The 26,357-nt window shown below is 37.4% G+C and overlaps 1 protein-coding gene across 2 annotated transcripts in view; it reads right to left on the bottom strand.

Annotated features, from left to right (window-relative positions):
* Positions 1 to 4,179: 4,179 nt before the first annotated feature.
* The window catches only part of ern1 (endoplasmic reticulum to nucleus signaling 1), a 33,295-nt gene continuing 11,117 nt past the window's right edge, over positions 4,180 to 26,357 (bottom strand). The window contains exons 6-22 of one of the 2 annotated variants that reach the window (XM_058770131.1): positions 25,190 to 25,312; positions 23,442 to 23,543; positions 23,100 to 23,361; positions 22,103 to 22,181; positions 20,775 to 20,940; positions 20,312 to 20,427; positions 16,880 to 17,068; positions 15,977 to 16,235; positions 15,789 to 15,879; positions 14,844 to 15,033; positions 14,384 to 14,483; positions 14,058 to 14,257; positions 12,587 to 12,734; positions 12,356 to 12,483; positions 9,252 to 9,375; positions 8,998 to 9,065; positions 4,180 to 8,287 (exon numbers count right to left, since the gene is read on the bottom strand). In XM_058770131.1, coding sequence (XP_058626114.1) covers positions 7,883 to 8,287; positions 8,998 to 9,065; positions 9,252 to 9,375; positions 12,356 to 12,483; positions 12,587 to 12,734; positions 14,058 to 14,257; positions 14,384 to 14,483; positions 14,844 to 15,033; positions 15,789 to 15,879; positions 15,977 to 16,235; positions 16,880 to 17,068; positions 20,312 to 20,427; positions 20,775 to 20,940; positions 22,103 to 22,181; positions 23,100 to 23,361; positions 23,442 to 23,543; positions 25,190 to 25,312 — 2,750 coding nt within the window. In that variant the 3' untranslated portion in view covers positions 4,180 to 7,882. Of the gene's footprint in view, positions 8,288 to 8,997; positions 9,066 to 9,251; positions 9,376 to 12,355; positions 12,484 to 12,586; positions 12,735 to 14,057; positions 14,258 to 14,383; positions 14,484 to 14,843; positions 15,034 to 15,788; positions 15,880 to 15,976; positions 16,236 to 16,879; positions 17,069 to 20,311; positions 20,428 to 20,774; positions 20,941 to 22,102; positions 22,182 to 23,099; positions 23,362 to 23,441; positions 23,544 to 25,189; positions 25,666 to 26,357 lie in introns of both variants that reach the window. The other variant, XM_058770132.1, reaches the window with a different exon arrangement.

A 26,357-nucleotide genomic window follows, 5' to 3' on the forward strand; every position in this document is an offset into this window, starting at 1 on the left:
CAACAAGACCAGATGTTACTTATTGGACCAAAAAAACAGTACACAGAATCTCTTACAATTTGCATCTAGACGGATGTACGGTTTCTTCCTCTACAGTCAAAAATTTGGGTGTTATATTAGACAGTAACTTGTCTTTTGAAAATTATATTTCACATGCTACAAAAACAGCATGTTGCATGCTGCAGCTGCTGTTGCAGAAGAGCTAGTTCATGCATTTATGACCTCCAGACTGGAATATTGTAATGCACTGCTAGGTGGTTGTCCTGCATCTTCAATAAACATGCAATAGGTAGTCCAAAATGCAGCTGCTAGAGTCCTTACCAGCTCAAGAAAATATGATCATATTACCCCAATTTTACAATCTGGCTACCTATTAAGTTCCGTATCAGTTACAAAATATTACTACTTTTTTTAAGGCCCTAATGGTTCAGCTTCTGCATATCTAACTAGTCTTCTATCACGCTACAATCCATCATGCAACCTAAGGTCGCAAAAACTCTAGACTCTTGGTAGTACCTAGGATAGCAAAGTCCACTATAGAGTTAATTTTCACATTTGACTCCCAAACTCTGGAAATTGCCTTGCTGATAACGTTCGGCATTCAGACACATTCTCTCTGTTTAAATCTAGATTAAAGACACATCTGTTTAGCCATTCCTTCACATAATGTATCTCATAACCTTGTACTTCAGTTATGATCAAATGCACATCATTCTTTTGCTTTGTTTGAACAGCAGCTATGCTAATTTTTCTCTATTTGCTTCTCTGTTTTTGCCACGGGGTGAGCATTCTGAGGTAGGAATTATACAAGCTTCAGTCTGGATCCAGCCCTTACAAAGATTTGAGATGACCGAACACCTGAGATGAGATGATGCCAACCCCTCAGAAGACCTCAGATGATGCCAACCCTCAAACAACTGTACTTTACTGTACTTTTCTGCAATGTGGACATCACTTTTACATAATCACCACTGATAAGTTACTACTAAATATAATGTAGAAGCTTTAATTTTCTGTGAAGCTGCTTTGCAACGATTTGTATCGTGAAAAGCACTATACAAATAAATGTGAATTGGATTGAATATGGAAAAAGGTTTTGACTCACTAAGAAAAACAGACAGAAACTCCATTTAACCTTATGATTAAACTGAAACCATCATGATAATACTTATACAGTGTATAACACTTTAATCTCATAAAAGTATCAGTGCTGTTAATTAAAGCATAACCAAATTAATTATATTAAACATAAATCAATCAAATGACAAACAATCACAATATTTGCTTGAGAAGGGTCCGCAAATTATGATAACTCAGATCACATTATATTATTGTGACTAGTTAGTAGAAAAATGCCTTATGGACTTTTATTGGCATTTTTGCTTTTATTTTCTGTGACAGTACAGAAGTTACAGCAAAGTAGATGGAGAAAGAGAAGGGGAACAGGGCTGAGACATTATCTCGGCTGGAGATAAATCCTACAATTATAAAGCTAGTTCATGAATATTAATGAATATTAACTGATGATCTAACTGAATAACTGAATTAATGTGCATGAGCCCAGCTTAGATACAGTCACACAGTGTGGAGACTGGTTCCTGGTTCCCATAGTTACCTGATCTTTTCTATAAGGAAAACAAAGAGAAAGAGATTTGACTATTTTTAGAGATTAAAAAAAAAAAAAAGGCAAAAAAAATAATTTCTCTAAGAAAAAAATAACATTAAGCGAATTGATGATATTGTCTTCTATCACACCAGAATATGATGTATTACGACTGTATGTACTCTGAAAAAAATAACTTGTAGGATTTACTTAAAATGTGCAAATTATGAAGATGTTTTAAAGTAAATGTTCCTGCTACTGCTCTGTACAATCTAAAAGGAAATATCAGAATCAGAATCAGAATGAGCTTTATTGCCAGGTATGTTTACACATACGAGGAATTTGTTTTCGTGACAGAAGCTCCCACAGTGCAACAGAATGACAGCGACAGAACAAAACACAGATAATAAAAGAATAAAAATAGAACAAGTAAATAGGGAATAACAATATACAAATTGACAATTGTATGTACAGGTATATTACAATGGACAGTTTTGTATGTACAGGTACATTATGTGCAAATTCTAAATGTAAACTAAGTATGTGTGTTGGATAAATAAGTGTATAAATAGTGTTGTGTGTTCCATGTTTAATGTCAAGTGTTCATGAGATGGATTGCCTGAGGGAAGAAACTGTTCCTGTGCTGGTCGTTCTGGTGCTCAGAGCTCTGTAGCATCGACCAGACGGCAGCAGTTCACAGAGGGAGTGTGCTGGATGTGAGGGGTCCAGAGTGATTTTGCCAGCCCTTTTGCTCACTCTGGATAAATACAGTTCTTGGAGAGTGGGGAGGGTTGTACCAATGATTCGCTCAGCCGTCCAGACCACCCTCTGTAGTCTTCTGAGGTCAGATTTGGTAGCTGAGCTGAAACAGACAGTTATTGAAGTGCAGAGGACGGATTCAGTGATGGCGGAGTAGAACTGTTTCAGCAGCTCCTGTGGCAGGTTGAACTTCCTCAGCTGGCGAAGGAAGTACAACCTCTGCTGGGCCTTTTTAACAATGGAGTCAATGTGAGTGTCCCACTTCAGGTCCTGAGAGATGGTGGTGCCCAGGAATCTGAATGACTCCACTGTTGTTACAGTGCTGTTCATGATGGTGAGAGGGGGGAGAGCAGGGGGGTTTCTCCTGAAGTCCACGGTCATCTCCACTGTTTTGAGCGTGTTGAGACTGCACCAGACAGCCATCTCTTTAACATCCTGTCTGTAAGCAGACTCGTCACTGTCCTGGATGAGACCGATGACTGTGGTGTCATTTGCAAACTTTAGGAGCTTGACAGAGGGGTCTTTAGATGTCCAGTCGTTGGTGTAGAGCAGTGGTTTTCAAACTTGTCCTACAAGCACCCCTGCCCTGCACATTTTGTATGTCTCCCTTGTCAGACACACCTGATTCAACTTATCAGCTCGTTAGTAGAGACTGCAAGACCTGAATTGGGTGTGTCTGACAAGGGAGACATACAAAATATGCAGGGCAGGGGTGCTTACAGGACAGGTTTGAAAACCACTGGTGCAGAGGGAGAATCGCAGTGGGGAGAGAACGCAGCCCTGAGGAGCCCCAGTGCTGATCGTACGGGTGCTGGATGAGAATTTTCCAAGCCTCACTAGCTGCTGCCTGTCTGTCAGGAAGCTGGTGATCCACTGACAGACGGAGGTGGGCACAGAGAGCTGAGTTAGTTTGGGCAGGAGGAGGTTTGGTATTATAGTGGTAAAAGCCAAGCTGAAGTCCACAAACAGGATCCTCACATAAGTCCCTGGTCTGTCTAGATGTTGCAGAACATAATGCAGTCCCATATTGACTGCATCATCCACAGACCTGTTTGCTCTGTAGGCAAACTGAAGAGGATCCAACAAGGGTTCAGTAATGTCCTTCAGGTGGGCCAGCACAAGTTTTTCAAATGACTTCATGACCACAGACGTTAGAGCCACAGGCCTGTAGTCATTTAGTCCTGTAATTTTGGGTTTCTTTGTGATGGGGATGATGGTGAAGCGTTTGAAGCATTAGGGGACTTCGCACAGCTCCAGTGATCTGCTGAAGATCTGTGTGAAGATGGGGGCCAGCTGGTCAGTACAGGTTTTCAGACAGGCTGGTGTGACCACATCTGGGCCTGGTGCTTTCTTTCTCTTTTGCTTCCGGAAGACCTGGCGCACATTATCTTCGCTGATCTGAGTTGCAGGTGTGGGGGAGAGGGGGGTTGCAGGAGGTGTTAATGGTTGTGTGGAGAGGTGTTTAGGGCGGGTGTGGGGTGTTTTTTCAAACCTGCAATAAAACTCATTCAGATCGTCTGCCAGTTGTTGATTCTCCACAGTGCATAAATATTACATACTTATATATAATTTAGAGTTAAGTAAAATCTACTTGCCTAAGTTAAGTAAATTTAATAAAAGAAAATAAGTAGTGCTGTCAATCGATTAAAAAAATTAATCGCGTTAATCACAGTCGTGTACTGTGATTAATCATGATTAATCACAAATTTAAAATACTAGGATTTACTTGTAAATGTGTTGAAAAAGAAATGCATGACAAACTAGTTTAAGGAAAGAGAACCTTTCACACTTCTGCCAGGTATGAGACATAATCCTTATTATTCTTTTATCATTATTCTTTTGTTTTTATTCAGCCATAATCAGCCTTTATAGTGGCAATAAAACGTTTACCAAGCCACATCGCTTCAATCCCAGTATACATTTACCCAACTATCATCAAAAGTATTTCTAAATACAACAAAACATTTTCTTGCGACCTTACGTGTAAGTATTATGACAAATTACATTATGAAGAAGAATTGGACCTGTTCTGCAGGTGCATTAGAGCTAACATTAGCATCATGCTACATAAGACAGTTTATGAGATTAATAGTACACTTTTACTCAGAACTCACTTCAAACCACCATCGAGTGTTTGTAATAACTTCCTTTTGCGATCACATGTGGAATTTGGTCGTTCACTGTTGTTAAAATATGCTATTTATAAATAGCCTTTTATATCACTGCACAAATTAGCATTTCAGATGTACACATTCAACTAAAATAAAATCACATACAGACCATATCCTATCGTAATCGTGTGTTTATTATCTTATATAATCTATAGTGGCTGTTGTCATGTTTATTTCTGCTGTGTAAAAGCCTTAACATGTATGCTCCGCTGAAACTCACGTTGTTTGTGATGTTACAACCGCCTCTCAGTTCTTAAGTTGCCATTCCAAGTATAATACACATTAGTAAAAGAATCTATTTTCATTTTCATTTGTCTAAATACACTTTGGGCGGTCGCGGTACATTATAAAAGTAGCCCAAAAAACCGCAAACCACGGCTCTGTAATTTTTCCCGCGACTGTATTTTCAAAATAGCCCACTTGTGCCGCTGCCCTGGCAACACTGGTGCTGTACCCTCATCACACAATGATAGATGACCTTCCGCGCTGCGATCACGGCTAATTGGGGTCAAACCTTATCAAACGATTAATCTGCGTTAAAAAAAATATTAACGCGTTAAAAATGTTTGATTAATCGCATGCGTTAACGCGTTAACGTTGACACCCCTAAAAATAAGTAATTTTAGCTTGGCCAATAAAAGTTTGAGTAATTTTTACTTAGGCAAAACTTACTTGGCTATACTTTGATTTTACTTAATAAATGACCTAACTAAACCATGCTTTTAAAGTGTATGCAATTTAAAAACATCTATACAATGAATATCATGTAGACACCATATCTACATAATTGATAATGCGGCCCTCACCCGAACACAGAGACTACAATACTTGGTACATTCACAATGACGGTAACATCCTGTGGTTCATTTTTGAGTATGAATGAGTCATTTTGAGTAGAAAAATAGTATCTTATTAATTCTTTATGCACCATGGGAACACCAGTTTCCGAAAAAAGTAGAGTAGGTTTTACTTAATTTTATAACATTTATATTTACGCTTTAACTTCTACAAGTTTGAATTAAGTACCAATATAGAATTTACTTTTTAAAAAATTTTATTTACTTATTGCCTGAACTAACTTTTTGATATAGAAATTACTTATTTTTCTGTAGCATTTACTTCACCACTGAATCATTTTATCAGTGCATTAGACTGAATATGTATTGGTCATCAAACACGATTTTAGCTGTTAAAAAAAATCTAAAATCTGAATTATGAATTAAAGCGCATAAATCAATAAATATTTTAAATGTAAATAAAATAAATAAATAAAAGCTCTGTGGTCCAAAAAAAGGTAAAAAAACTCATGTTTTGTGCTAATCATCATTCTAACAATAAAGCAGTAAAACAAATGCACACCTTTTTGAGGTGCATGTTAAAAGAGCAGACTAAATAAAGGGAATTGTAAAAATAGAACTGCATACTCCCTTAATACCCGTTTATTAGTTACAAATTTTTCGGCAAAACAAGTAGCCTTTGTCCAGTGTTCAGTTATATTTTTTCTTTATCTGATCATCATTCTACCTGTTTTACATTCTATTTTACAGTAGTGAGATGTGATGGTGTGTGCTTATGGGTGATAGTTAGTAGTTACTGTTTGCACCAAGTATTAAAAAAGTGTTTATATTAAGTTCAAATAGTGATAGATGCTATTCTCACAAAGACTAAATAGAAGTAACATGTTATATATAAGTTATTTGAGCAATTTTAGGTGGAATTAGTGAAAATAATCTTCGACTATTTCGAAAAAAAGTTAGACTATTTGCACTCTTAACTTAATTGGCATTGCACAATAGCAGCTTTTATTAACACTACATGTAAAAAGGCATCATTGCATTTTAATCATTTTTTTCCTCAAAATGTGCCATTTAAAAATATGGAACATTAAAAACATGTAACATTATAAAAGCTCCATCTGGAATATTTCAGGTCAAAACGGCATGCATGTTACAATGCTGTTTATGCACTGAACATCTGACCAACATCAGGGCCAGGGGAGACATTTTTCCTGGTATTTCCTAATAACAGCCCAGAATCAGAATCAGGGATCCATTAAAAACCAAGAAAATATTTGAATTATTTCCCTTCAAAAGAACAATATAAGACAATCACCTGAAAGCTACAACTAAACCACATTATCCAAAATCCAAGGAAATTAATTCATACCGTTTACCACGTTTTGCTGAAGTATAACAAAATATAAAAGTGCATGACCGAATGACTGAAATTATGAGCACAATACAGGATATTAAGTTTGTCATGAAAGTATATCCCGAACATTTGAAAGCATAATACCAGTAATGTCACACAGTTGGTTCCATGTTAGAGACTTTGAAGGAACAGTTCACCCAAAAATGTAATTCTGTCATAATTTACTTCTCGTTTCAAACCAGCAGTATATCATAGAAGTAGCCCATATGGCTTATGCACCTTTTAGCCTCCCGAAGCCATACAATAGCTTTTGCTCACAAATGTGCTTCCACATATGATATGTGATAATTAATGCTCTTTGGCTTCATTGATGTCAAATATGGTGTGATGTCTTAACAGGACATATTTGAATGAAAATTAAGAAATGCAGCGCAGTGGGTGATTATCAATAAATATTAACTTAAATTTGCATGTTTCTTATATTCTGCACACAAGTTGACTACTTTTGTGATGTTTTTTGGTCATTTCGGGGCTTCGCAGCAGCTGGTCACTGTACAGAAGAGAACGGTGAACATTCTGCTGTACCACAGAGAGCCGTACATGTGTGGATGACTAAATGATGCCTCTCTTCATTTTTGGTTGAACTAGTCCTTTAACAGCTTTCAGCAGCAAAGACAAAAGGGTAAAACCACAAGCATTAGCTTCTCCTCAGGACCAAGCCACACTGCACAGTGTCATTTAAAAAGGCACAACGGCCACTTCAACCGATTATCAATGATCAAAATATGTACAAAAATATATATTCAATAGCATGTTCTCTCTCACCAAGCACAACTCAACATCGCACAGTAGAATTTCTTGCGTTCACTTCAAGTGTTCAGCAAAAATCCCTCGCCTTCCAATCACATTATAATTGACAAATGGAAGGAATGACTGCAGAGTTTTGTGAGCACACCACTGACAACCCAAACCATCTTTTTCAGCATCTTCCAAATCATCTTTGCCAGGAATCTGTAAATCGCTCAGACAAGAGCTGTTGTCTAAAATGAGCATTGTAAGGCACTAAAGATGGGATGGCGGCCTCTGTGGTGACACAGCCTGGACACTGCAGGCCCAGACTGCATCCACACAGAGAGACGGCTCATCCCTGGAATGTGTCCGAAAAGGGTCCATCCATCAAGGGTCTAATAACTTGGCACTATGGAGCTCCAGTCTCTTGTGTGGACAGTGTGGGTGGCACCGGGACTGTCTGTATGTGCTCTGTGGTGATCTCAGGTAAGACTGCCGTTTCAGACAGTGTGTCTGACAGTTCATGTGGAGCTGCTGATATCTGACTGGATGACGACAGGCCTGAGAGCACTGGTGGACTGCAATGCTGTGTGGGGGGAGCCTGTGGCACACACTGTGCTACTGTGTGGTGTGTGAGCAGTTCAGAAGCGTGGTAATAAGGCAGGAAAGGTCGCTCCACAGCACAGAAACGCATGGCCAGATGTGTGTGCAGCAGAAGAAGAGGGAAACGGGAGGTAAAATAGGAGACAAATTCATCTGGAATGGATCCCAGTGTTTCCTGAACTTCATTAGGTAACTCTCGGTAATGGTGTTTCTAAAGGAAACAAAGATGAAATAAATATGAGACCATTTGTGCTTAAGAGAAACAGCAGTTTAATCATGTGAAATGTTATATTTTCAAGATGGACTAAAACTGTTATTTTAGTTGTGTAATTATATATACAAAACAAATGATTGTTGAAATTGCTTGTTTAACAGAAGCTTTTTGATTTTTTATCATGACAATTCTGCTTGGTCTACTAGTACAAATTGCACCCTGACATCACTTGTGACAAATAGGAATAACAAACAAAACAAGTACATTTCATTTATTAAAAAAAGGAACTTTGTGTTCCCTCTAGTGATGGGAAGTTTGGATCATTTTACTGACGCTCTCGTTCATCAAAATGAACAAATCTTTATTCAAGTCATTTAAATTATTGAAGTGGCTTTAAATGTTATAATTTTAATAGCCAAATTCCCCCAAACACATCCACCTATGCAATCTTGATCATATTCCGAATTATGAAATCATTATAATGCAGCCAAAGATAATTTACAGGGAACATAATTAATTACTTTACCTTCCGAGTCTTTCGTTCATTTGTCACGTGACAGACGCAATGAACAGATCGTTCATGACCCATCACTGGTTCCTTCTACTCTCTTATGCTACTTTTCCATTAATATTGTGCATATTATCTACTGTAAATACTAGATATTTGTGGTGAGTATCAATAAACTGATTTTCTTTAGCAAACGTACCTTGTTTCTCATGGCACGTAAAAGATCTCTGACCGATCCGCCTTTGTATGAACGAAATTTGCGAAGATCTGAAGAACAACAATTTGCATTTGAATGATTTGCAGAGCAAACGTTTCACATTAAAGATTCAAATAAGAATAAAACTAGATAATCATGACAGAACAGCATGTGGTGTAACTACTTACAAACTCTGAATGAATTAAAAACGGACAGAAAATGAAGCCAACAGTAAGCAAAATTGCAGTAGTGCTCACCGGTCTGTAGAGGCACTGTGATATGTTCCCTCCAATCGGCTTTGACCACCACCCGTCCTCCTCTCTCCAGCTGTCTCACGATTGGTCCATCTAACGGCTCCTTCTCGATCCTATCACTCACATCCTGTGAGTGTGCAAAAAAAAACAAAAACAAAAAAAGAATCTGCCATTTATTAGGCATTCTAGAATAACCTGCTGTGATTTTTCTTTCAGCTTTAGCATAGTTTCTCAGAAAAACCTCTTTAAAGCAGTGATAAACACTTGTTGGTATGATTTTGACAAACTGTCATATTTTAGAAATAAATGGCCAATTTATAACCTGTTATTGAACCTCGTTTGAAAACACTGTTTTAAGGGGTGTGTGTCCCTATCTGTAATATAATTTAATCACAGTTTAAATATTAGTTGTTTTTTATGCTACTAAAAGAAAAAGATTGAAGTTGAACATTCAGTTGATGGCTTGATTTATTGTTGCATAAACAGAAATAAACAATTTTGAGACAGAACTACTACACGAGTCAGAATCCTAACATTAATGTTAGAAACAATAACCACAAGTAAGAACTCTACTACGTCTGGAAAACTTCACAGGAATCTAAATCTATTTTCATTCCTAGCTATCCTGTTTTTGTATCTCTCCCTTTACTTGCGCCAGTGAACGAACTCAGTCAGAGATGAAGAAGCATTGATCTGTTAAAGTACAGGCTGTCTAATGCTGCTGTATTAATCATACTTCATAAAAATAACAATGAATAGAAAATGAGCCATATTAGTAGCATCAATAAAACTGTTTTTGGATTGAGGACGTTTTGAATTCTGTAACTTAAAGGTGCCATAGAATGCATTGATACAATATTTTAAATTGTTCTCTGATATCTACATAGAAGGTATGTGGCTTAGGTAAGGGCAAAAAATCTCCAGAAATGGTTTTACATGTGCATTTACAACCCTAGGATTTATCCCTTGAATGAAATGGTCTGTTATTGGCTTATTTGGAAGGGTCATAAATAATCATGTTGGGCTCTGCTCTGATTGGCTGTTTCACAGCACGGGTCATTTCAATAGCTCACAGGAAGGAAACACATGGAGGAAAATATATATTTCAATACTTTCTCGCAGTTATATCGTCGGGTAATTTTACTGTATATAAAATGCGGGCATCAGGGAGCCGCTATTAATATGTGAGGCACTGAAACTGCTTTCAAATGCACGATCGCTTTTTACTTTCGCGATTCGTGATCGCACAAACTCTGTTTATACTATGGAGCGGCAGTACTTACCACACATTTTACAAGATCAGATGCTTGTCAGTGGTGCTCAGGATCTGTAAATCATTCGCCATCATCCTCAGTCATCTCTCCTTACTCTGTTTATGTGGTAAGTGAAATCTTATGTACTGCAATGTAACAGGCTACCACTAGCAAGGAGCTAACCATGTCCCTTTAGTGGCTCACGTTATTTTATTAGAACCAGGGGTGCAAACTCGTCAGGGATGAAAAAGGTGACAAACCAAACTAACCCCCACCTTAATTTTGACTTTTTTTTTTTCCTGAAAACAACACAATCATTTTTACTTGTCTAGAAAATGCTTCTTGATTTAAGAATTTTTAGATATCTGGACTAGAAACAAGACAAAAACTAAGTAGGAAATAATTTTTTGCAGTGCACCATTCAAGGATAAACACATAAAAGACGTTTGAGCGACAACTACGCTCTACAATCAACAAGGATTGTTGTTAAGATGTTACATGAATTTATTCAGGGCAAATAAACCACTGTAAATCTTCATTTCAGCACTCGAATTTTTGAAGCAGCTGAGGGGCTAAATGCGAGGTGTTTCTCCGTCTTCAAACAGGCTGTTACAGGCGGACACTTAGCTATGGCTTAGCGCTGCCTCCACTTGAGCCGAGTGATACTAATATTACTGTACATTAAACAGTATGCTTTACTTGTAGGTCGAACAGTTCTCAAATCGACTTCATGTCAGAGAAATAGCTTACTGATATGCGAGACAAATGTTAAGCTCGAGACTGAGGAGCATTTTGCAAAGGGTAGCGAACTAATGTAGCGATAACATAACTTACAATCTTCATAGCTATTGCAACAGCAGCCTGACGCCAAAAAAAAAAAAAAAAAAGACAGCAGCCTCACGCGGTAATCACCATTTTTAGGCTTCAGGAGTAAGATTGGTTGGATGAGGGAAAGGACATTAAGGTAAGTCAATCAGAGGCAGAGTAGGGCGGGACCATTCCTTTGCCTACAGGGGAAAAAACGCTACAGGTGACACAGATGACTCGCAGATTAGACCCCCCCCCCCACTTTTTTTTTTAACAGATCTACACGATTCACATGAATGACCTATTTCAAGGTGAAAACGGCGAATTTCGCCGAAAGGTGACAAGTTTGCACCCCTGTAGAACGCGTTATTTGCTTTCCGTGCCTTTCTGAATACAGACACCAACCCATCCCTGCACTGCCTGGAATATAACATTTATTTCCATGATCTGCCATTTTCGCTGTTGTCCTCGCTGTCTTCACAATACCTGCAGAACTTCTGATGGTTCAGCTGGCGGCTGGCAGAGAACATGGGCGGGTATATGCAAATGTAGGGGGCGTAACTATTAGTGATCTAGACTGTTACATCACAGTCGGTATTATGTTCTGATTTGCCTATTTTTTATTGTCTTTTTTATTCACAAGATTTACATAAGGAGGAGGAAACAATGGTGTTTGAGGCTCATTGTGTGTCATTTCCATGTACAGAACTGTTATTATTCAACTATGCCAAGGTAAATACAGTTTTCCATTCTATGGCACCTTTAAAATATGTTTTTATATTACAATGACCTATATGTTAAAAGATCAAGGAAATTTTGATTTCCCAATTCATGACCTCTTTAACTATTGTCATGTAAACAATACTGTACTGACATGTCTGTTCAGACAAAATTCTGAACAATTTACAGAAAAAAATTGAAATTATCTATGATTTGCTATTTTGATGTTACTTTGTTGCTGTGCCTTTTGCTGCCTTCTTGGGCAGCGTACTGTTTGCAAAGGATGCATTTAAACCTGATTAAATGAAGGATGACTGACTAACTAACCTGGAAGAAGTGCAGCTGTTTTTCCAGACTCCAGAAGAAGGGATGCTTTAGCACTCTGTCTGCTGAGGGTCTCTCCTCTGGTTCCATACTCAACATCTGCTCGATCAAGTTTCGGGCCACAATATCTTCTGCAAAAGCACAAATGATCACATACATGATCAAAAATCTGACAAACTGACCCAAAATGAGCTCTGGTGTTTTTGAATGCAAGAAGATGTCTTGCTGTCCTACCATGTCTGTTAGGGTCTAAGTGGTCCAGGGAGTAGGCACCCAACAGAATGTTTGCTTGTCGCTGCAAGGATTTCCCAAAGGGGTGGTGGCCCTCAGATACCACATAGTAAAACACACACCCTGCAGAGAAGATGTCTACCATGCAGGTCTGAAACATCAGAGGTGAAAAGAGGTGAAACGGTGATTGTCTAGCCACTGACAAAACTCTTAGTGCTTCTGACATGGCTTTCTGGAATACTTTGTTCTGATGGCCAATGCAGGATTTTGTAGTCATGTATTTTTGTATAATAACAGCTAAACTGCTTAACTGCTTCATGTCTCACTTGTGACTCTGCACTTCCATTTTTTTTCTCATATAAATGTCAAATCAATATTTTACGTTTATCTATCTATTTATTTTGGTAAGTAGCTATTTAGAGTTCAGTCAGTTATGTTCAATGTCATTACTGCAGGAAAAAAAAAATCCTTTTAGGACAAAACAAGGCCCCTGCCACTTCATGTTCTGATCACCCTGTCCTGTCCTTGTTAAATCTTTCTCCCTGTCAGTTTTAAGTTATATAAAGCTCATCAATTGTTCTCTTCAAGTTTTGCTGTGCAGTAGTAGAGTGTGGCTGATCATTTGCAATGGTTACTGCTGAAGACACAGTATTATTTTGTGACTTTTTTATATATGACAGATATAAACGACAGATCTTCAGAAAACACAACATATTATCACAGTAAAAATTATGACATTTTTGCAAACGGCAATATTTATATCAACCGTACACCAAAGCACTGACTTAAAGTTTCAACTCATTGTCTATAATTACAAAGCTATTTATATTACTTCTATAATTCTGAAATAGTTCCTGGTTTGTTGACTGCATTAATGTTATGTAACTTACAGACATTCTTCATGTACTGTTACAAAGTTTTAAATGAATAGACAGAGAGAGAGAAAAAAAAAATGCCACTACTAGTGTAAGAGAGTAGTTTCATGTATGAGAGCTACTTTAGGAATGCAAAATTCATGAAAAACACATACATGTTCTATAACTGTGCTATTTCAAACAGAATTTAGAATGCTGAATTATTAAGAATTCGGTTAAAATAAATTAGTAGTAACACTTTACCATGAGTCAATCAGTTAATGAAAAATGAACGAACAATGTTACCAGAAACTAATAACGAGGAATATTTACAACACACAGCAATCTAAATCAATTTCTACATATACTAATATTTTTAAAGTAAGCATAAATAAACATTGTAGTTATAAATTAACATTAACAGTTAGTTATTAGAAATAATGAGCAAATTTTTATTGATATTAATCTAACTAAATTATCAACATTTATAATCTGCATATATTATAATCATTTTTATATTTATAATCTTTAAATATATAGAAAAACAAACAATGTTTTTCATTCTCTTAGGTAAGTTAAAATCAATGCAAACAGACACAGCATGTTTTCTGAGGTCTTACAGGGTTATGCTTTGCATCCTCACTGAGCACTTCTGGAGCAATCCAGCCCTCAGTGCCTGGGACCCCAGACTTCCTGCTGAAGCTGTGTCTGCCCACTGCAAGCTTCTTGCAAAGGCCAAAGTCTGAGATCATGGCCTTCACACGCCCATGCGTGTTCGGCATCGACACCAGGATGTTGTGTGGCTTCAGATCTCTGTGAACTATCAACCCATGAGAGATTGAGTGTTACAAAAACTTGTATCAAACTGATTTCATGAATATTGATTAATTCACCAAAAATGCAGACCATTTAAAAGTGTATTACTGATATTGCTGATAACGGTTACCTATATTAAGAGAATGTAAATGAGCCAGTCCAGACATGGTTTGCTCTAGCAGTGTCACTGGCTCCAAACCGTGGCGGTTAAAATCCTTTCGTTCCACATACTAAAATTAAATACAATAAAATATAAGTAAACAAATTATTAAAATTAAACTACATTACATTTTATACTATACAATATAGTATTGCATGACCTAAAAATACCAAACTAAAAATCTGTTTTTTATCTGCACCTGAAAATAAATTGAACGTATTAGGAAAGGACATGAGGACGCCTGTGAAACAGACTTATGTGTGTCTTTCTGCCATCTGTTGAACTACAAGATGCTCCCTTGGGAAGTTTCTCAAATCATGCAGGCTAACAAGCATCCTAAAATGCACATTTAAATAAATTATTGTAATATTCAATTTGGGTTTTTAATCTGAAACACCAATGACATGTCATGTTGTGGTATTTGTTATACCTCTTGTAGTGTGGAGCTACATAGCTCTATGGCAATGTACTGAAACTGACGGTCTCTCTCAGTGCAGAAGTACCGAATCACATTTGGATGTTCATCAGACTCTCGCAGCAGCTGAACCTCACGGTCGGCAAAGCTGAAGCACTCTGGGAGAATCCTCTTCACAGCCACTGGACGGTTATCAAACTGACCTCTGAAATGACACAGAATGGTCATTCTCTGGAAGATCAGGCCCTTTCTAACAGATCATGCTGCACAACTTCTTGTCAAGGCCCTTGTAACTTTTAGGCTGGACTACTGCAGTGCTCTTCTGGATGGGCTTCCATTATGCACAATCAAACCTCTACAAATGATTGAGAAGGCAGCAGCACGACTAGTCTTCAACAAGCCCAAAAGAGTTCACGTGACACCTCTCTTTATCTCTCTCCACTGGCTACCTGCTGCGTGTCACATCAAATTCAAGATATTGCTTCCATACAGAACAGCCACAGACTTTGCACCCTCCAACTTTCACTCGCTCTTTAGAGTCACATCCTCACCAGAAGCCTGAGATTGTTAAGTGAGCAACACCTTGTGGTACCATCCCAGTGAGGAACAAAATTCAAAATTGCAGAACATTTTCATTCACTGTTCCTTGCTGGTGGAATGGCCTTCCCACTCCCATCTGGAATGCTGAATCCCTGACAACATTCAAGAGACATCTGAAAACGCATCTCTTCTTAGAGCACTTCAGTGCATCCTACTGGAAAAAAAAATCCTCTATGCTTTCAATTTTTCTTAATACCTCCCTATTCTAGCTTGTACTATTCTGAACGATACCTGAAACTTTGTATTACAGCTACTTCTCATGTTTATTTGCCTGTTTTTGATGAATTGCTTGTACTCCTCATTTGTAAGTCACCTTGGATAGAAGCACTTACTAAATGAATAAATGTAAATATAACTTGCCTGTACACAATAGTTCCCTCAGCACCATGTCCAAGTACATCTCTGGGGTTGAAAGTGATGTTTCCAATTCTGACAATGTTGGATCCTTCCTCTGAAATTAAAAGATAAGAAAACAGAAGTCAACCAATTGGCAAATTTGAAATGGCAATAACAATTATTGTGATTATTGTTTTGCTGACAGCCCTAACCTGCATCCTCATGCTCATTAGCTGAATGTCCCATCTCAGACTGGGACACGTTGGAATGGTTGGATGCTCGTGGGGTGACGTTGGGACTGCTGTGGGTGGAGCTCTCAGAGCGGGTATGGGCTGCCTCTAGGAAGTCAGTGTCAGGAGGCAGATCACTGGGTGGCTGGAAAATGAGCTGCTGCCGCTGCAGGAGCTGCAGCTTTTCCTCCATCTGCTGCTGAAATTGCTGGTGTTGCAACTGCTGCTGCTTGTGGACACTCTGATCAGAACACAACACAACACACAATACTCTCAGAGATCTTCAAGAACTTCTCTTACCAATCACCCTGGTCATTTGCAAAAATTACTTGTACAGGAGACCAAAGATTTATAAATTTAGCATTAGTTTTTATTAATAACTTTACTGTTCTGTCTACTAAATAGGCAAAATGTAAAGAAAGGCCATATCAGGCAGAGATGTAGAATGGGTTTGGGGCATTTTGCAGGCACACAACTTCCCTAAGTGAAGATGTGGTAAAGATCTTTTCTGTCCTGTCCTTCCTTCATTTGTTCCTTCTCCCCCACTTCTTTCCCTTTACCCATCCTTCCCTTCACTCAATTCATTTTCCGGTAATATAGTCACACAATGTTGTGTGTGAATACAAGTTATTTTCATTTTGGTTAGCTTTGTTTTTATTCTGACTTTTACTAAGATAAATGACTCTAGTAGATTAAGTGCATGAACATGATCCATCTAAAAACTAGAAACTGTTTGTACAAAGTGTAAGGCATGTCAGCTGGGATTCTAAGTCTCTGATTAACTGCTTGACTTTCATTATCTTATTATATGTTCTTCTTAACTTAATCAATTAGAGTGATAATGAGAGTAAAACTCACCTCAATAAACAAATTTAGAGTGTTTACCTTGGGATAGGTGATGACGAAGGCCACCCAGCCGGCCAAAAGGAAAGTGCAGAAGATGATGGTGGCCATGTCCTTCAGCATGGAGTCCACTGGAGTCTCCACACGTGGGACACGGCCTGGTTTCTCCTGCAGGGACGATACAGGTGGAGGCAGAGGACTGTTGTCTTCCATTCCACTCTCATTGACTTTCTGGAACAAAGCAGAACATGCTTTGATATGGCAATAAACAAATACAAACAAAGAGTTTTAGCAATTTCATTGCATATAACAATAAACACAAATACAAACAAAGAGTTTCATAGCATATACAGATAATCAAGCATTCAACAAAATTTAGCTTATAAAAAAGGTCAAATCTGTACAGAATGACAGCTGTATAACAGATTCTTTTGCTGTACTTGTGATAAAAATGGCAAATAATTTTCTGGGTCCATCTTTGTACATGTTTTGTGTTTCACAATCAAGAAAGTGCTACAATATTAACAAATTTGTTGGTTCTTCACCTTACAATAAAAATCCAAGGGTCAGTTGGGTACTTTATCAATGCTGTCATGAATTTATGATGTGTACTGTGTGATTTAATGCAAAACCTTGAAACAGAAGATGTTGCCCGACCATCATTCCCTGCGTTGTTGGACATTTTCAACCCTATTGGTGGATTTTGTAGAGACAAGTTGAGAAATGCTCCCCATTAAAGATCAGGACATTAAAGGAGGTCATCCTTCAGGAGTTAAACATGACAGATTTGGCAACTGATGTGTCATGAATTTTTACACTCCATGCCAAGAAGGGTCAGACTAATATACTTAGTTATGGAGGACATATTAAAGCTGCAGTCCGTAACTTTTTTAGGTTAAAAATGATCCGAAATCAATATTTGCGCAAGTACACAACCAGCCAGTGTTCAAAACTATCATCTTACTTTAGCTCGATTCACAACGGTTAGCTTATAATAATGTTTTCTAATTTGAGTGGTACGGGTAGGTTTCCGCAGGAAATTCGAGCATGGCACTGCGTCATTTACGTCTGTAAACAAAGAAGTTGTCCCGGCTACTAGGCTATCGCATATGAGGATCCTGCAAGTGGAGGATCGTTTATAGCCTTTTCTCACAGCAGCTGGAATATTTTAATGCATCATTTTGATGGCGGATTGTAATCCAGAAAGGATTATGTGTTTATGAAACACGTGTGAATGAAATTAAATTATATTCCAGTTTTAAATGTGATTCTGATTACAGATAGCCTGGGATTACACAAGATTTGCATTTTAAAGACAACCAGTTCGAAGGGAGCATAGTTTGCTTTTTGGGTTAAAATAATTTCTTAACATGAAATTGAAATGGTTTGACAATTAGATATTAGACTGTACAGAATTTGAAATCTACACGCTAATACACACTATACTCATTGTCACAATGCTGATGTTGTTAACATTAATAATTTGAGAATAAAGTATAACAATAATAATAATTTGCATGGTTAGATGTGATATGAGCTAACCGATCGTTAGATTTAATTACCATTGGTAGCGAGATTTATTGTAATGCTTTTTTTCCTCAGTTGGTCAGAACAAACGTAGCAGGCTGTTACTTACTTGTTCAGATGGCCATATACGGTGAAAATTCTTATTTGGGTCATATATTCCAAGCCGTAGGTTATAATCTGTGATTCCTAAGTACAGTATCCACACCAGTGCGGTGACTGACAGACTGACACACATACTCCTCAAAACATTAGATTCATCCACGCTGGAGCCATGCTGGAGCACAACCCCACGCAAGGAAGATAATTCCGCACACAGCTGCAATTCCAGGTTTTTAAACAGAGATGGCAACAAAGAGGCAAACCTTATGGACTGTAGCTTAAAGCACTAGAATTTTAAATGTTTGTTGAATTTGATCAAGGATGTACTCATTTCTGCAATCTCAAAACAGGCTCTAATCTCAATTAGAGTGGGAATGATGGCTACATTTACAATAAGGCCATGGAGCCAATTTCTTGACTGATGACACTATTATGTAACATTTCCACAGTTCCACTGCTCTGACCAATGAAAGGACAGTTTCACTTAAATGTAACTTGCGTAAACACATTTTGGTACACTTCGAAATGTTGTGAAAACAAACCAAATAAAGAATGCAACATTGTAACACTGAGTCCCTGTTTCACAACAAAGCAAACAATCTACAGGTCTGAAAATACAATAAGTCGCTAAGAATAATTTACACTGATCGGACAAAACAGTAAAACCACTGACAGTTGAATAGCATTTAATTACAATGGCACCTGTCAAAAAGTTGCCGTGCACTTGGGAAGTGAAGACTATCTGATCACAAAGAAGAGTTACTGTAGCTCAAATTGCTGAAAAACTCAATGCTAGCCAGTAAAGAAAGGTGTAAAAACACACAGTACATCGCAGTTTGCTGCGTAGCCTACAATGGGCACATGAGCAGACCACGTACACACCTTCTTGGCAATGACAAAACATGACAAAGAGTTCAAGGTATTGCCTTGGTCTCTGAATTTCCTAGATCTACATCCAATTGAGCACCTGTGGGATGTGCTGAACCAACAAATCCCATCCATGGAGGCCCCACCTCACAACTTGCAGGAATTACACTGCAAAAAATGCTTTTCTTACTTAGATTTTTTTTGTCTTGTTTTCAGCCAAAATATCTAAAAATTCAAATTTTAAATCAAGAAGGATTAAAAAGTAAAAATTATTGTCTTGTTTTCAGAAAAAACAAGTAAAAATTAAGTGAGTTTTTGCTTAGAACAAGCAAAATAATATGTTTTCTGTTTGCAATAAGATTATTTTGCTTACCCCATTGGCAGATTATTTTGGTTGTTCTAAGCAAAAACTCGCTTAATTTTGACTTGTTTTTTTTTTAAAACAAGACAATTTTGACTTGTCTAGAAAATCCTTCTTGATTTAAGAATTTTTAGATATTTTGGCTGAAAACAAGACAAAAATTATAAGTAAGAAAGCACTGCTGCTAACGTCTTGGTGATAGAAACCACAGGACATGTTCAGAGATCTTGTTCAGGCCATGCCTCATTATGCATCACGGTTGTTTTGGCAGCACAAGTGCGATCTATACAATAACTGGCAGGTGGCTTTATTGTTGTTGTCGATCACTGTATTTAATCGAAGTGTCATATGCTTTTTCCAAGTCATGCTACCACATGTTCTTTTTAATAAGACCATAATAATACAAATAATTCTCCAATAAGGTGGTCTAAAAAGCTCCTTCCTCTTTTAAAACACATTATGTAAGTCATTGATTTGGTGATCAGACTTCAGACATAGCTATTATTTACCATCCTCTCCATGGTTTTACACATTGCAAATTGTTAAAGCTATTACATAACGATAAGTTAACACACTCAGTAGCACTGCAGTCAGGTGTGCTGTGTGGATAATGTTTTTACCTCTTCAATGGTCTTCTCTGTGGCAGGGGGAATGACGTTGATATGTTGGCGAGGGATGCTCTCTGGAAATTTCTCCAGAATTTTTGTATGAGCATCTGGCGGTGTCTCGTGGTGACCTGCAGAAGAGAAACATTACTGTTGAGCAAAATGTTCATACCTAAATAAACATGAGGCAACATAGTACAGCACAAAATATGTGGGTTAAGACTTATGACAATTATGTACTAATTAAATTAGATATTTTCAGCAAATATGTAGTTTACAATTTTCTACAACACCACATTTCCCTAAAACATTAAGAAACATTGTGACAGTTTGTTTTGGTGTCATAAAGCTGGGAATGGAGTGGAGATATTTTACAACTGCTATAAAAATGTCTCCACTAGTGGGCAAGAGTGGCTCATTGTTGCATGCTTCCCACAGCTCTGAGTGCAGGTCTTTTTGAGTGTGCAGTAAGCGGCACCTATCAGCAGCAGCGAATTCCTCATGAAGTTGATGCGGTTTCTCTCTTTCAGTGCTGCACTGAACTTCACTGTGGTACTGGGAGTGATCACACATTCCTGCTCATTTTCCATGCTTGAGTCCTGGTTACTGGGGCCCTCCAGCATGGGAAACGTCCTGCCACTAGGCTGAAATACACACATGCACACACACTTAGTCATGAGCATGCATGCACTACAACAGCATTCTAAAACCCTTCTGAAACTGTATTGGGACATTTTCAGGCCTAAAATTTGCAAAATCTGTATTTAAAAAACAAACCAAAAAAAAACATTCTACTACATCACTATAAATATTTTTTACAAAGTCAGATGTGGGATACTCCCATTTCATTTCCAATTTCCAATCATGAAGACATTGCATTGCCTAACAAACTGAAAATTATATTGGTTAATGATGTAGAAGAGAGTCACATTTTTGCCACTGTCAAAAGAAAAGAACAATTTTAAATATATTCTTTGAAGGTAAAAAGCATTTTTCCCCAAATACCGTGAGTTATTAATTTATAAATATTATTTTATAGCCTTTTTAAGAATTTCATTCTTTCAGAACTTTATAGCCAAAAATATATATAAAAAAGGAATTTTAATATACAACATGAATTCATCTCTTCTGTGATAAGTATGTTTTTAAGTCAGTGAATGTGTGAATTGCAATTTAATACGGTTACAAATCGCATGACTACATATCTTCTTACAGGATATTATCAGGTTCTGTTGACGCCCTGTGCACGAGAGATTCTGGCATTTTTTACTCCATCAAGGTTATACTCCTAAACAGCTATGAGATTTTGTTTATAGAACACGCCAGCTATTCTAGCGCCTCATGAATCAGGTAGTGGATGCACTGTGTATCTCGATGATGTGATTAATTATAGTGAGACTTGGAAAGGTCATTTATGTCATATACGTGCTCTTCTCACACGTTTGGTAGAGGTCAGTCTTACAGTGAATCTGGCTAACTGAGTTTGCCAGAGCCACTGTAACTTACTTGAGAAAGGTAACTGGGTAGGGCTAGATTTTTTTAGTTTTGTGCAAAAGTTGAAGCCATTGATAACTTTCCACCTCCGTCTACACTTTCCACTAGACAACCATGTCTTCATCCAGCTTAATTCAGTTCAAGTTTTGTTCTTATCAAATGACTTGACCTTGTCTGAGGTAATGGTAACTGTGATAGTTGGCCAAACCCTGAGGTTATGAGCGTGACTTCAGAACATGCCTCAGTTAATCTAACCATGTAGTTCTATAAAAGTATGAGGAAATATATTTAAAGGTTTTTAACACCACTCACCACAACAGTAACTCCATCATGCACCAGGGAGGGAGAAGCGTACAGGCCAGAGGAGTGTTTCCCTACATACAATGTGGACCTGTCAGAAACCAGTCAGAAATAACAAATTATTCATATTTTGTTTTCAAAAGTCACATACTTTAACTATAAACATCTTGCAAACTAATTGCTAAGTTTCATACAATGGCTAACCATTATTCATCCAGTCTTTTAGATAATGACAACAACAATCCCAGAAAGAGATATATAGTCATTTATGGAGTTTGATTTTACCCCTTTTACTGCAATATATAAAGTGAGCTGCTCTAAACATTGTGCCACAACGCTAGGCATGGCTACATCCCACTTTTTTTAATCAGGTACAAATACCGATACTGCAACCTTGAGATACTAATGCTAATCCAATAGTCTTGTTCTTGATCAGTTTAGAATATAAAGTTGTATAAAAGGCTTAACAGACATTTCTTTTAAACCCTCCAGAATGTCTTGCCCCATACGGTTTCATTTTTAAGTGCAGGACTGTACACACAATTTTTGGCATCTCTACTCAAAGCATTTAAATATTGAATCTATACTGAAAATGCAGGTTACGCATCTTTGAATTTCTAGAATCAGTTCTTCCACACACTTCACAAACACAGACAGGATGTGGCTTAGATATAGGAGATGCAACATGCAGGTACACTTATGTACGCAGGGTCCAATATTAGTGCTAAAATGGTTTTGCCATGTAAATATAAAAGAAAATCTAGAAGTGGCATTTCAGCAAGAAACTGGCTAGCATGTGATGCTGGAAGTGACATGATGACCAACATTGTTAATAAGGATAATATTATATAAAAATAATATCACTATAATATTTAGGGAAATAAAGCAAAATACAGGTTCACAACCTGTAAAAAATTTACATGTGCAGTCATTTTTCTCAATTTATCCCCACTGGGAAAAAAACAAACAAACATTATAAGTACTTTGTCTTATTAGAAGGGCTGCTTACATCAGTTTATCTTTAGTTTTCTTCTCCCGAGGAAATGGATACTTCCACTGTGTAATGCGGCCCACCTCTCCTGACATGAAGGTGAGATAACGCAACGTTTCCACAGCAACATTGGTGTGCGGGACTTTGCGCAGGCCCTCACGCTGCCAGATGTAGATTGCCACCACAGGGGAGTTGTAATTCTGAACCCACTGCACGTCTCCGGACTCACTGTCCACTGTCACCACTAGGCCATCACCATTGGATACAAAGTGGGCCATATCTGTCAAACACAGAAAGCAATGTTATGTTGTGCTACGAAAAAGGATTGAAAGGGTCTTCAAACTGATAAAGCTGCCTTACTGTGTTTGGTGTCATCGTCTGGAAGGGTGAAAGCGTAGTCAGAATAAGTAGCGTTCCAGCGCAGCTCTCTGCTCTTGGTGTCATACATAGTGATCGTGTATTCTGAGGAAGAGCACAATCAACAGATCAGCAATAAATTCGAGATACACTTTTCATCCCTGTAGTCGTAAGCCTTATCAAGCATCTAATCGAAGGTTTTGTAACCTGAGACCATCTCCGTAAAACAATGGAGATTATTATTATTATTCATTATGTATTAAATTTTGTAATGCACATTCATTCTAAGACACATTTTTAACCCCAACAGTCTTAAGAATTCTCATCTTTTGCATCTTATCGTAGGTTTTACACTCAGTCAGCTGGGGAGTGTTAAATATCCCATAAGCAAGGGTTTCATTCGTATATTCTACATTTTGACTTCTTGGACTCATACATTCAGTGTAATACTCATAGCAAGAACAACAATGAATATCTTTGATATTCAGATCATATGAGAGTTGTTTTGGCTTTAAAATTATCTTTGCATTAGACGTGTATCAACTCCAGCAGATGTGTGTCATTATTCTGCACAATATTGTTATTGTGAGCTGTTAAAAATTCTAGATAAGATATTAGCACAACTGTTTACATTTCTCTAAACACATCCCTGCTAAAAAAAACAATAGACGCCCAATAGAAACCATCACAGAAATTCTAATGGTTTCCATTAAAATACCATTATAAACCATTAGCTTTTTCCAGTAAAACCATTACAAAATTCCTTTTTGTAGTATGTTTTGGGCATTTTTCCAATAGGATTTAACATCCCCACCAATAGAATCCATCACATACCAGTAGACATCATTATAGTTTCCATTAAAACCAATACAATTCCCATTATATCCATTAAAACCATTACATTTTCTATTGTGTTTTGGGCAGGGTTCTATTGGTTTTTTCAGCAGGGACAGTAGCTAATTTCCAGCAACAAGTCAAAATGTAGAATGTGCTATTGCAATTGCTTATGGGCTGTTTAACACTCCCCAGCTGACTGAGTGTAAAACATACGATACGATGCTTGAGAAGGCTTACGACTACAGGGGTGAAAAGTGTATCTTAGAATGAATGTGCATTACAGAATTTAATAAATAATGAATAATAATAATAATAATAATAATAATCCCCATCATTTTACAGAGGTGGTCTCAGGTTACAGGTTGTTGCCACAGAACACGTGAGACTAAGGAAACAAGTTTGTGCCAAGGTCAAATTTCCGCATTTTTATACATAAATGTGTGTATCAGTGTTTAATAACTTTTACATTTACATTTATAACAGTCTTCATTTGTATTTTAACCAATAAACGTTCTGTGATGTGAAATGCAATACTTTGTATATTCAGCAGTCTATAAATCATAATTTATTTGTGGAGTGATTTCATTTCAATTCAATTTCAACCTTGGTTTACCAAAGTGCTGTACACAGTTACATAATTTAAATGTTCATTAAGCACAACAATAAAATTTGATTCAATGCTATTAATACCATGATAATACAGAAAATCCTAATAAAAGTTATATCAATTATCGTGATTTGTAAAAAACATGCCTACTCACATGCCTACTCTCCAGTAACAGTATTACAGCATTCAAAATTTTGATAAGAAGCACTACAACTCCTAAAGTGATCTTTGGTTTTTCTGCTCATATAGACACAAACAGAGATAGTCTCACCTAAATTCAGAACTAGGGACAGGTATTAGGCCTTACCAGTGCGGCCGAGGTAGAGCAGAGATGAAGATGGACATAACATCTCAGCGTAGGAAGAGGTCAGTGTTTGTTGCTTCTCACCAGTCAGCAGATCCACAACATACCACACGTCTTGCTTCTTACCTACAAACAAACATAAAAAAAACCTTAATGTACTCAAGCACAGGCCAGCAAACAATTGTGAATGTGCAATTCGCATTCAATTGAAAGTTTAATTCAATATCATCTCTTTGTGCAGATTCTTTCTTCAGTCTGCAAAAACAAAAACTGTGTGTATAGACCTGCACTTAAAATGGAATTGTATGGTACAAGACATTCAGGACAGATTAAAAGAAATGTGAAGCTTTTATGTTTGTTCATAGCACTTTACATAGTGTCCTTGTATCACAGTAGTCTCATGTTAACATATACAATACATACAATAATGTATATGTAAATGCTTATCTTTTATGGTAATCAACAGCATGTCACAGAGGCTGTACATGAAACAAAGAAAGGAGCAAATTAACTGGAGGGGAAGGAGTGGAAAAATTTGAGGGTTTGGTGACATCTGCTAGTTCAAGGTTCATTTTTCTATTTGGATAACTTTGCACCAATGAACTGTATACAATAATGTTAAGAAAAAAATAGAACACTAATAAACAAGAATAATTCCATAAGATCTAAAGACAGAGCATTTACATATTCAGTGCAGGGTTTTCCCATTTCAATTTCCCCCTTATCATTTTAAAGACCAAAAGTCCACACAACTGATGCAGCATGAGTAAATGTTCTCTCCAGGATGTGTAAACAGGCATCAACACTTCAGTTCAAACACACCACATGTTTACGCTTGGAAACAAGAGTGGCTTCGAGTGAAACAAGGTTATTTCCTGTGGTTTACACTGCGATATTCAACATATGAGTTTCAATGCAGAGAGGAACTTAAATGCTGATGTTTAAACTTGTTAAGTCTCATTTAAAGAGATTAAGAAATGGGATTTTCATTGTTTAACATTCACGCCTGTCTGCAGTCTGATTTAATCAGTGTTTGGCCTTCTTCCTTTGGGTGTCATTATAGATGTAGCTGTGCCTTGTGATTTACACCTTTAAGGGTTAAGAAAGGGTGGTACAGACAGACGTCTTCTTGTGGTGTTTGCGGTGAGATCATGAAACAATCCCACAGCGC

This window comes from Onychostoma macrolepis, chromosome 03, assembly GCF_012432095.1.
Source record: "Onychostoma macrolepis isolate SWU-2019 chromosome 03, ASM1243209v1, whole genome shotgun sequence".
NCBI classification, from domain to species: Eukaryota; Metazoa; Chordata; class Actinopteri; order Cypriniformes; family Cyprinidae; genus Onychostoma; species Onychostoma macrolepis.